General features: G+C 39.4%; 1 protein-coding gene across 6 annotated transcripts in view; it reads right to left on the bottom strand.

Moving 5' to 3' along the window:
• Positions 1 to 13340, bottom strand: part of TRIM66 (tripartite motif containing 66) — an 86371-nt gene that overhangs the window by 57087 nt on the left and 15944 nt on the right. The window contains exon 2 of one of the 6 annotated variants that reach the window (XM_039538827.1): positions 12948 to 13186. The exons of the other annotated variants lie outside the window; for them this stretch is intronic. Within the exon in view, the coding sequence (XP_039394761.1) occupies positions 12948 to 12963 (16 nt within the window). The 5' untranslated portion in view covers positions 12964 to 13186. The remainder of the gene's footprint in view (positions 1 to 12947; positions 13187 to 13340) is intronic. 6 annotated transcript variants of the gene reach the window in all.

The following is a 13340-nucleotide window of genomic DNA, read 5'->3' as shown; positions in this document are numbered from 1 at the left end:
CTCAGTCTGGACTCCACATCTGCCTTCCCTTCAGGTGTCTTTAGCAGTCTTTCTTCCTGGGCAGACTGGCCCTGGAGAGGAGTCCCATTTGCCTTCCTCCCCACCCTTAAATAAAGTTTACATAAGGCGGGAATCCTTTGTTTCCCAAACTTGACCGTTCTCCCCTTTTAGTGGAAAGTTACCAGAAGTCCCAGGTAATGTTTAATATCAGGTGACAGGACCACCTGACCTAGTAGTGTCACAATTATGTCCCAGGACGCCTCCCAGGAGGGAGAGAGATTAGTATCTTCACAATCTTGTTGTTTCCTCCTGATGGCTCATCAAATCTGATGGCCTGGTGGCTGGTGGGTGTCTTCCCAATACACACCCAGTTGTAATTGTTATATATTCCTAATTTTATATACAGAAATGATACATACATAAAAATTGGATAATCACATTCAGTAAATCATAACCTTTCCAATGGTATCTTACATGAACCATCTTGCATAAAGTATATCTCAGTTATGTCATATCCATATCATAAGTATATTGCCATAATGAACATGGAGTGTAATGTCACACTATAGAAGCACAGATTAGATAGTACATTAAGTTCTCACTTCACTTCCATTTGGCATTTATTTACTATTGAGATGCTCAAAAAGAGTCTTCAAATCTCAGGGGGAAATTTGTTTCCAGTAATGAACAAGGGCTTGATCCAAAGCTCAGTGAAATCAATGGGAGCCTTTCCACTGACTTCACTGGATTTTTGATGATTAGCTACTTTACAAACAGTTTGATAAATATTCCTAATTTGGTCACTATCCATCACCTTCCTTCCCCTGACACCCTAACATTTTAGATAGCATATATGTAGCACTCTGAACAGAGTACTCTCCTCACTTGAAAATTAGGCCTTGTCAAGGTTTCTCGGGTTGATCACCCAAAAAGTTAGGTACGCAAAATGACCACTGACTTTTGAAAATCTAGGCCTTGCTGCTCCAAAGCAAAACATACTACACAGGTATAGGATGCATTGGTGACATCAGGCTGCTTTCTCTTACACTGCAATTTAGAGTAGTTATTAACATCGTAAAGACCCAATTCTACACTACTGATGTCAATGGGAGTTTTGCTGAGAGAGGGGGAAGTATAGTGATGTAAGAGGACTAGGCAGCCCATGTAAGGCCCACCTTCACTGTTCATGCCTCCATCCCCTTAAGCATGATGTCACTACAAAACACAATCTATTTTATCCACTTATCCCTTTTGACTGTGAGCTCTTCAGGCCAGGGACTCTGTTATTTGTTCAACACATTTTACCTAGCGTACAGCACCATATGCAGCTACTGCACTATGGAAAATAATAAAAGTAGTTTCAGAATGACTGTGTGCACAATGAACGATTGCTCAAGATAGAAACACGCATAATATACAAACAGGTATAATATACACTGCCTTGCAATAGTTTTACATAGCAACCACTAATCAAGGTCAAGCCAAAGGAGGAAATAAGCTGCCCGCAGAAACAAAAGCAGGTTTCAGGTTTCTGAGAGATCTTTTCACTATGACAGAACACTTAACACAACAAATACCGGAAGAGAGAAAGAAATTGCTCTACTCTGCTACCAGTGATCTCTTAATAAGTCTCAGTGTCTAAGGAATGATCATTCAGTTCCTCTCCTGACTAGTATACCAATGGGAATTTTAGTAATTACAAATGTTGGGAACCAACGTTGCCATTCAAGTAGCTGTCCTAAGCTCTGAAAATGCACCACATCACTAATAACCCTAGCCAGTTCACTCATGGGCCTCTTGGAATAGGAGACACATTCTTGACATACTGTATGGTGGTTTTTTTTCAAAGGGCAAACATCCACTTTTGACTAAGATGAAACCACCAAAATCATATACATGTGTAAATTATAATGGAATTGAACCTAATTCCTCAAAGATGAGGGTGGTGTATTAACCCAACAAATCTTTTTTAATCTTAGTCCTTAACTTTCAAGTGAGCATAGAATTTTGGCACTAGGCATCATCACTTTCAAGCAATCAGTTTATGATAACTGAGGGCAATGTTTTCCAGGGCTAAATGAGGTAAATGTATTTAAGTTTTCGTTTTTAGTAATGTTTTTAGACTGGTGATCAGTTATGATGTCAAACCAGAATGATGTTATTATACATGCTGTCGTCCTTAACTAAAAATATTATCCTAGAAAGAAAATGTCTTGTAGAATAATGTAATATTAAGCTGTCCATTACTCTTGAAATTAACTAGATTTGTGTCAGCAATTGTCTAAGGTTTGAATGTTTTCCAGATGCTTAGTGTTAATTGTCCTTGGGATCCCAATACTGCAACATTTTGCCAGATGAACATGCCTAATCACAGGCCTGATATTACAAGGTGCTGAGCATACAAAATTACCAGGATTGGGTTTGTGTTATTTTCACAACAGCATTTTGCAGTTTAAGTAATTTGGCAGAGATTGCACAGATAAATCAAATTCCAATATCAATGTGTGTAAATGTGCATTGGTGGATCATTCCGTGAGATCTGTGATTAAGTTCATTTTCATTTATAAAACTTTTAAAAACTTAAAATTCCATGCATTCTTGTCAGAAGAACAGAACTTGCCAAGAATTGTTCTCACTATATAAAAATCATATGACTTCTTTACAGGCTCTGCTCTTGAAATAAAAGTAAAACATTTTAAAAGTGTATAGTGTAATATTTTCTTAGCTCTCATTGAGGGCAAGACTATGCCTTTGTCCTGGGTGTTTGCATGGAGGAGGAGGAAGACCTTCCCACTTCCTGTGTGATTGCATAAGGCCTATTCCAGTTATAGATGGAGAGGTGTGGGATACAGGCCTGTGTACACAGGTTGTGCTGGTTACAAACCATCCCAGTAGCGAGGGGCTTGCATGCAGCTGGCACCACTGTGACTGCTTTTGGGTGTCACTGGGGGCTTGAAGCCTGATGGAAGCCAGGCAGCAGCCATAAACCCAGAAGAAATGGGCATTGGAGGGTTTCATGCCTGGGGGAATTCTGTGGTGGCAACATTATATATAGAATGTTTGTGAGAGTATGTATTCTACTATCAGAGAGGTAGCCGTGTTTGCTGCTTTTACAGATCCAGACTAGGAGTCCTGTGGCACCTTATAGACTAACAGACGTTTTGGAGCATGAGCTTTCATGGGTGAATATTCACCCACGAAAGCTCATGCTCCAAAACGTCTGTTAGTCTATAAGGTGCCACAAGACTCTTCACTGCTTTTATGTATTCTACGTGAACTTTTATTTGCCTCAACAAATGCTGCAGCAAACATGAGTGCTGCACATTACTCTGTAAACATCTACACCCATTAATCATTTACTATTCCTGTTTACATATGACATGTCATCACAGATCAATATTTTTACACAGATGACTCTTACAGCAGCAAAACTTACTAAACTGCCTAATGACTGGCATTCTCCGTATACAATGTTAAAGGAGGACCAATGGCTATCAGAAATAAAGGGTACCCTCTTTTGATGTTTGTGGGAACATCTGTATGAAAATCCCCCATTTATATCATGGGAAGAATGGACCCAAAAGTCAGTTACTAATCATTCTTTCCACAGAACTATTACAAACACAGTTATCCTCTTCACATGGCCTGGGGCCGGGTTTTGTCTGAAAATTAAATACTCACTTTAAAAAAAGATTGTAATTTAAAAGACAAAATATCATTATATTTCCACACATATTTAAAACATAACATTTCACAACATCCTAGTTCCATAGCACTGTCCTTGTTTTGCTATTTTGGCTATTAGTTACATTATCTTATTTCATGTTCTATCTATTTATCTATGACAATTGTAGCTAATTGCCTTAGCACCAAGGCAGTATGTCAAAATGATATTGTCCTATCTGTGACAGTGAAATCTTTCCCTGCTTACCAGAAATAACATTTCTCTGTGCGCCTTTTACGTGAACCATTAACAACTCTGCTCTCTAGAGATATGTGCAAATATAACAGGTGCACAGGCATACCTAACGCAATCTACACTATGGGTACAATGCCATTACCACAGCCCTCACAGGCCATTATCATTGGTGCAGGTGGGGAACACCTGTGAACTGCAGTGTGGGCGGTTCCTAGGCTCAGAGTTAGCTTTCAAGATGCCCATGTGAGGTCTTTATATGGCATCTGCCACATTTTTTTTTAGCAACAGCAACATGAGTGAAGAAGCAAATAAACATTTATTAATCAATTTGGAACAAAAGTGTACTTTGCAGGTATTTTTTTAAAAGACACATGGGTCCTGCTCTGATACTATTCTAGTCAATGGGAATCTTTCTATGAATTGAATCTGGCCCTTGGAGACTTTGGACCAGTTTCTTACACACATAATACTGCAGCCCAATCAGTGTAAAAACTAAACTCCAAACCAGTGGTTCTCAGCCCTCAGCCAAAGCAGCACACAGGTGCAGCCCATGTGACATCCTCAGGGCCATACAGGTAGTATAAATATTGTGTGGATGCGGCCCACATAACACAGAGAACTGCATATATGGCCCACAATGGTATGTAGGTTGAGAGTCACTGTTCTAGACTGTATTCATGCCTTAAACAGTTGGCAAGACAGTGGCTTAGGGCTACAGAATGCTTCTCACAGTGACTCAGTCAGTCAGTACAGCAGTTTCTGGAAATGGGAAAATGCACGGAGTTTAATGACAGCTGCTCCCAAAGTCATTATTCCACTTGGATGTTATGGTGGTTCATACCCTGGACTATACATGACACACTGGAATTTTTATTGGCTGGCTAGCAAAAGCAGTGCTTAAGGTATTTCCATGTCAAGGGCCATTTTATGCAGATCTGTCACATACTGTAAAATGGGTTAATACTGCAATCATGCATTTTTGCTACGTTACAATATTATGCAGTTAGCACAAATATTTTATAATAGAAATTATATCTATTCACTTTCACTTCATAGGGTGCTTGTGGCCTCAGGTAGGTTAACATGAATTTTAATTTGTGCTTATCTGCCAGAGACCAGGGAAATGCAAAATATAAATAGTATTTAATTCTGACTCCTATAAAAGAGTAATGTTTAAAAGAAATATTTCAGCATCTTTCTACTCTTAAAAATAACAGTCCTCATGACTGTTCAGGAGCCTCATTTATTTTGAGAAATGCAGTCACATTAGTAAATTTGGAACAATCAGATTGTCTGATGCAGAGAAAGTTTCTTCTAATTTAAATCACTGGATATCTAAAATTGAAGCACTAGGCACTATAGTACCCAGATTTTATACCCCATCCATCACAGTGAAGTCAGTGCAGTTGCATGGAATGTGAATCAGCGCAGAACATGGCCCCAGATACCAAACCTGATATTAGGATCTTTATTACTGACATGCATTCAAATGTGGGTGAACTCTGACCATCTAAATGTCTTGGACTATATCTGAAACATCTGGCTAAACAAGGGTTAAGTTACCATGACCTCCAAACATGAAGCTCTCTTAGATACACTTCTGAGATGCTTCTAACTCTCAAGTCCTCAGTGTGAAGAATACCAAGAAAAGTCAGGAGTCGAAGGAACAACAACTAAAAGAAATTACTTGGAAAATTCTAGATACATGGCAATACTGTATGGAGGACATTCTTCTACTTAGGCAGCTGTCATTATGCATTGCTAATGGGCTAAATATCTCCCTAATAGATCATGGGCTATTCTTGAAATTCATGATTAAGATTTTTATTCCTTCACGATAAACATATTTGCATCTTGCTGAATGAGTTCAGTTCAAATAATGGGATTTCACTTGTGATACTTTTTATATATATTAAAAAGTACACTGTAGAAATGTTCAACACACTCCTCATATGCATCCTACAAAAGCCTAACAATATTCTTGACATTAAAAATACACTATAGAATGGTTATCCAAACTAATCATAATTAAATTAAGCAAGCTGCACAAATAGCCTGTATGTACTTTTGCAAACAGCGAGACAAGTAACAACTGCTCCAAGAGTATTAATATAAAGTGCTTATGCTAAATATTGCTGCAAAGCTTATACTTAAAATGTAGATTGCTGCTAAAACACTGTTTTCTTAAATAAAAAAAGAAACAAGGAAACTCATGTTTGCTTACCTGTCCTCTGGATAAACAGTCACCTCAAAAGATACACAAATCAAAGTCACTTACCTCAGGAAATAGGTTGTTATTAAGCAGAAGTGCATACCTAGTACCCCCTAGCAACAGCCTTTTCTGTAGAGTATCATTTGATGATGAAAGAAAGTGACTAGACCTTTCTGCTTAGCATCTGGAACTGCTTTCCCTTCTTCATTCCCAAGAAACATTCACAAAGTAGCAAGGTCAGGATAAGAGATGGGTTATTAGAAGGCACACACCCAAGATCCACCTTATTTTCCTCCCAGTTTCTTTTTTGCTCTCACCTGAGATGCTTTTAGGCCTTTTTAAAGTTTTCTTGGCTGTATTTTTCCAGAAGTGTTGAAATACAGATCACACAATAAGACAATAACAGCATCCACTCTCTTTCTTGTTGGATTATCTTTCAAAGCTCAGAGTAACTTTTAACAGGTGCTCAGAAGGAAAGAAATAAGAGTCTCTCTGCTTCAGCTAAATGAATATCACAAAGCCATTCACTCTCAGGGTACCCTCTGCAGACTGTTCCCTACAAATCTTTCTACACTTCATCTCTCAACAGTACCTATAAACAACAAGGTTCACTTGTTTCAGGAACTTGTACTTTACAGACAGCTCATTTAAATGTATCATTATTACGGCATCGTTGGTGAAGGAAAGCATTGCCCTAGAGACTCACTGTTTATACGTATGAAGAATGATGCAATCGCTGTATCTAAATAGTAATCCAACACAGAATTATAAGATTCAAACAACAGACTCTGCATATCAAGAGATCAGGAGCCAAATTCAACTCTAGTGCAATCACTATATCTGAATCAGGCCCACTATTTCTACCAAAACTTCTAGAAACAGAAGCTGAATCTCTTTCATGGGTAAAGGGTTGCTGAGATCCCCATATTGTTTATATGTAATTTGCTTTGGCAAGGAGATAGGAAAAAGATCATAATTTTATGCAAATGTTCCTCGGAGTTAATTAGCCCCTCCTGTTTACTAATCAGTTGAAATAATTAATCTACTTATGACATCACAATTCATTGATGTGCAGCGGATTATGATGTCACAGAGGATAATAACTTCAGGGAGGCCAACAAGGATCCTAAGATTGGACTTGAATCCAATTTCTTCATGAGTTGTGAGATAGGCCACCTAATAAGCCAACACTGAAATTTCAGATACATGCACTCATAGCTATTTCTCAATATATCTGACCTACTAGCAGGCACCACAAGACCAGTGAGGGCCACTGTGTTTTGAAGTCATTCCCAGAAAAGTCTTCTTCAGATGATGTACATGAAGGAATAACACCACTGCTGCAGCCTTGAAACTGCTCCATCATTCCTTCATGGTGTACTACAGAGCATGAAGAAAAGCACAGTGGAAGCTACTATTAAGAAGGCACAATGCGTGCACACACTGGAGTTATAAAAACACCTCTCTTCAGACTTAGTAGTGCTCTCACTTTGCCAAACTGATGTTTGCTCCTTTTTCAGATCCTGCAAATTCAAGTCAGTTATGTCACTCACCTCAGCAATGGTAGCCAAATTGCAGGTGCACAAAACATTCACATTAATGAACCCAGGAAAGTAAGAGTCAGTGGGCTCAATATTCAAACACAAACACCTAAACTGGATATCTAAATCCCACATATGGAGTTTTAAAAATCAGAATTCAGACAAACAATACCAAATTCTAAATCCCATTCAAACACACACACCCCTTGCCATAGGTGACACATAGGCCTTGGAGTATGTCCTGGAGGTCAACAAACATGGACTCTGACACATCACATGGAGAGGGAACCTCAGATATACAAATCAAGTTACCCAGTGGATCTCAATAGCCAGGATAAAATATAAGGAGAGAGAGGTCTCCAAGGTACACAGGACCTACACCATAATGAATTTTATGAATCAAAACCGACACCCTGAATTGGACCCAGAGATTAATTGGAGGCCAGTGTAGTCTCTTGACCACAAGTGCCACATGCTCCCTGAGATAAATACCCATGTATAAAGAGCTGATGTGTCCAAGTGCCCTTCAAATTTTGCTCCAAATACAGTCAATTGCAGTAATCCAATCTGTAGATAACAGAGGCATGGATAACTGGTGACGTCTATATCTCCTCACCAAGAATAGAGACCTTGGCTGATTTTAAACTATAGATCCACCACTTCTAAACTGAGTATCACAGGACTCAACTTACAGTTTTGTTTCAAGGCCCTCCAGCTCCAACCCTAAATCAGGCTTTAAACACAAGAAAAGCTCAGCTCAAGTGTCTGCTTAATAAATCGGTACAGGCAATTAATCTATGATTGTTCTAAAAATTGCTGATCATCATAAAGAAACAGGTAGCAGGCGTATCATGTACATCACATTTCTACCTGCTGTCCAGACATTGCGCTTCTTGCCTTACTCTCTTTCCACCAACAAATACCAGGATAATTATTCTCAGAGATCATTAGCTAATGCTCAGAGCTGCTGGCATGGTTCATGGTTTCCTTAGAGACCCAATTATAGGCTATAGGAAACAGTTTTAAAGAAAACTCCCCCTATTTTACAGGTTCATATTTATCTAACAAAACCCAACTGCTTTGCTTGCCTTTTGGGTCTGGCAGCTGAACCACAGAGTGAGATGAGCCAAATTCCCCAAAATGTATTTAAATGGACCAAATTAGAAGCCTGTGTACAGCAGAGATGCTTTTCCATGCTTCATGATGAGGTTTTCTTCCCTCCCTCTTTTGAAACAATTCATATTTTGTGCTTGATCAAAACCTCTTTGTGAATATCTAATTAAAACAAATGAGTATTCTCTTTCAGAATGAACAGGTGTAATATATTGCATCATTTGCACTATGTGATATTGCGTCAAAACAAGATTATTTGTTGCTCTCATAATCTGGCTGCTATAACACAGGCCAAATTGAAGTTAATAGCCCAAATGCGTCTTAAAGAGCTGTACAGACACCCACATGTTAATACAATCCAAAAGAATGCTTAAATCAACATGGAATATTGCATGCTGGGACCTGTAGTCTCCACAAGCCACACCTTCATATTGAAAGTGAGTGCAGAGTAAAAGGAGACAGAGTGATTAACTTGTTTAATAAAGAACAATACATCTCATTAAAGACAGCTCAGAATACATGAATGCTAATGTGATCATCAGTTAGGCAAATTTTTTATGCCTTTGACCAATTACCTATAAAATTTCACAAGTAGGGATTATATGGTAGGGCTGCTACATAATATCTGCTCTTCCAGCTAAAGACAATTGTATATTTTCAACAGCAGTCATGTTGCCTCCGTCTAAAGGTCTGCTTTAGTTGAGTTCAGTTTGCAGTTCTTCAATACTTGACCTTTAGTTTGTATTTTCTTGTCATTTTTGAGTCTGGATATTGGGTCCTGTCTTACAGAGGGAAGAGTGTCCATCGGTGGGTAGTTCTGACTTATTCATTTCAATTTTATTCCTGGGGGAATTCTGTGCCACTGCACAATGCAGAATTTTGAAGAAATTAACATTGTGCATGCAGAATTTCCTTTCCCCCACAGAAACGGGCTGCAGTGCTGCTGGCCGACACAATAGGCCGCTGGACCCAGACAGCCAAGCTCGCACAGACACTGCTAGGGGGAGGAGGAGGGAGCTAAAGGGTTCCTGACAGCTGCAGTTGCTAGCACACCCTGAGGGAAGGAGAGGGCTGCGTGCAGGAAACTCCATGCAAGCCTGGGACCAAGCATCAGGCTGTTTCTCCCTCTGGATCCCTGGGCTCTGGTGGGGAGAGGAGTGAGTGCCTGGGCTGGGAAGGAGCCACATCTGGGATCTGGGGGGGAAGGGTGTGGGTATTTGGGCAAGGGAAAACCCTGCTGCTGGGCTCTGGGGGGAAAGGGGAAGGGCATCTGGGCTAGAAGGAACCCACGGCTGGGCTCGGGGGAAGGAGGTTCAGTGTATTGGCTGGGGGGCACCCTGCAGCTGGGCTCTGGGGGTGGGTGAGAGGTTGTGGGTGTCTGGCCCCTTGTCTGGGCTCGGAAGGGGGAAGAAGAGGACAGAGAAACAGGAAATGGGTTGTCATAGGGGTTTCTTTAACTCTCTGCTCCTGGGGGGAAAACTGTGCGTGTCTGTATTGTTACAGACATACTTGCTGACAGGTATTTTGAAATATATTACCAAAATAACTGAAACTGACGTGATTATGTAGTGTTATTGAGATAAATAAAATGTGCAAAATTTTGCAGAATTTTAAAACATTGTGCACAGAATTTTTTATTTTTTGGCACAGAATGCCCACAGGAGTACAATTTGTAGGCTAGCTCTGTAGTGGTTTTGCCATGAATATTATTATACAAGTCATGGAAACCCAATGGTACCATGTACAATTTATCTGCATGGTTTCACAGAAAATAAAAGTCATTCCACAGGATCAATTCAAACAAAGATTTAATAATAAAAATTATTATTGAAAATTTCAACTTCTATAAGGCTTTTCATCCATTCATTTCAAAGCACTTTACAGAGGTGGGTAAGTATCACTCTCATTTTACAAATGGAAATAAACAGCTTGCCTAAACGCACAAAACAGAAATGTAACCAGGGCTTAAACTCAATCAGTACATTCTGGCATGGTGTGTCAGCACCTTTTTCATGCTGCCTTCTTATGGTTCAGAATCTAAGTTTTCATTAACAAAAAAAAAGTTTCTAGCTGTTATGGTTGCTAATTTAACCTTGAAAACATGACCTGAGTGTAACTGACACACACACATCTACCTATGTTGCAGAACCTGATATCATAACTCATCTCAAAGGGTGCTAACTCAGATACCTAATGATACAACATTTTTAATAAAAATTGTTAATTTTATTTCTCAGCAAAGTATGTAAGACAGGAGAGGGAGGATTATATGATGAAGAACTGCACAATATACTGGTACCACAAGGGAGCTTTTTCAAGGACGAAAAGCTAAACACAAGGAACCGCCCAGCAGAAACCATGGATGCATTCGGATTCCAGTGAGGGGCAGCCAAGCCCAAGGAGACCAGACAGCATGCCTGAGCAAATTTTAAACATCTGTACAATCTACTGTGGGTGGCTTCTCATGTACGTAGAGCTTACTTTGCAGGCATAGCCTGCTTTTTTATTGTGGGAATACCACCTGTTCCCACCCAAATCTGTCCTTTGAATGTAACACTTTCCCAAACACTAAACACATTCATCCTATGCAGCTACACAAGTGTCCCATACTATTTAACATGTAAAAAGATTGGAAAACATACACTGAATTGCAGAAAAAGTAAATGAGAGTCAAACCACTAACTCCCACTGATTTCCTAGGCCTCCTATTACAATAAAACGTTTAGTCACCAAACCTGCGAAGATAATTTACTTTAACGTCATCTTGTCGGAGCTGTCCTCAGATGAGACTCACTGACTTTAAGTTCCACTGTTTTTAAACCACCAGCTCTCACAAATCAAGTGTAGGGTACTCCCAGTTTCCCCAGAGAGTTCAAGTTATCTCAGATAACACCTAACACCTCTTCCTGAGCAAGAACGTTGAGATGCAGCTTAACTTGTACTTTCTTCACAACCTCAACCGCCATTAAGTAACTTACCCGGTGCACTTTAAATCCATCTTTGCAGCAATCCTAGATGCATCACAAAGACAATTGAAATGGGAAGAGATGGCTTAATTCTGCTATCTCATAATTTGTACTATTGTACTGAAAGACAGGGATTAAAATACATCTCTGTAGCTAAGGGCTTTGTTTTATCTTAGATTGCCTTCATTTGGAATGTACTAGATTTCCCCCTCGCTTTGCATTTGATTGCATTTAGGGCTTGTTGATAAAGTGTTACCGAATCTGAAAAGACTTGTGAAGAATTGAGTTAGCTGACTTGGTGCTGATGACAATTTTGTGCTCAGGACATACTAGAACAAATCATGTTTAGCATCACGTCACCTAACTGATTCAATGATTTATCTGGGTCTATAATACAGTCATGGTCAGCATCACATAGCTAATTTAATTCTCTACAAATGTGTTCAAGCACAGTAACGTTTTGTGAAACACAACAACATTTTGTAGTTCAGACAAGCCTTTACCAGCATTTTCAGCCACTGATTTAAGTAAGACACCGATGTGTTTTCTTTGCTGCTCATGTTGCTCAGATATTAATTAGAGGTTTGCACTTGGTGTCTTCCTTAAGTTTATTGGGTTATCACTATTGATTGGTTCTTTTCTCTGCTATTTCTCCTGTCTGGCTCGTACCCATAATTGCTCCAGATCTGTAACAAGCCAAGGTGGGAAGCAGCGCATTGCAGCTTTTGGCAAAACTTTGTTTCCTGGGTGCTCAATTAGAATGTTCAGGTCCACTAGTGCTGCATGTAAATAATTCCTGATCCACGCCACAGGCAACCATTAAAAAACGTATAATATTTTAAAAATATAATTAATCATCATCATAGCTAAATCCAATGTATCCAAGGATGACAAAGGGCTTTACAATGGCAAGAATCATCATCATCTCCATTCCATATTTGGGGGAAACTGATACACAGAGGTTGAGGCCAACATTTTCAAACTAGACTACATCCAGTTAGGCACTAGTAAATCAGAGGCTGAGTTGAAAAGAGAACCTAGTTCTCCTGGAACTGATCATAAAAAGCCATCAGAGGGCTTAGATACAACTGTGGTATGTAGAAAAACCAGAGGACAGTTAATGGTTCCCCTTTTATAATTTGTTTGAAGTGACTGTTCAGCTACCTGTGCCTCATTCTCTTACTCTAGTTTTTTACCTTTTTTACTGCACATGAATAGCCTCCTTCTTCCACTGTGCTAAGTGAGTTCTCTTTCCTCCTCCAATATTTCTTCCACTTAGCCTTTCAACAATGATCTGCTTTCCTAGTGCTGTTTCCGGCCAGCCACTCTCACATCTGAACCATTTGGGTTTGTGTTATCTATCCAATTCAGATTGTCAGCTCTTCACAGCAGGGACCACGTCTGCCTACAGGTTTCTAACATAACTGCTCTGGAACTGTTAAAAATTAATAGGATTTTTTTTCTTACAGTGTTAATGTTTTCTCAGTAAAAAAATGACTGACTTCAACAAGCTAGGTTCTAGTTTGGCGTATTACCATATCCATTTCTGATTGCACGTGTCTCGTTCTACAATTCAGAAACACCTGTGC

The sequence above is a fragment of the Mauremys reevesii genome, linkage group 4 (genome assembly GCF_016161935.1).
Source record: "Mauremys reevesii isolate NIE-2019 linkage group 4, ASM1616193v1, whole genome shotgun sequence".
NCBI classification, from domain to species: domain Eukaryota; kingdom Metazoa; phylum Chordata; order Testudines; family Geoemydidae; genus Mauremys; species Mauremys reevesii.
This window is presented reverse-complemented; position numbering and strand designations above follow the sequence as displayed.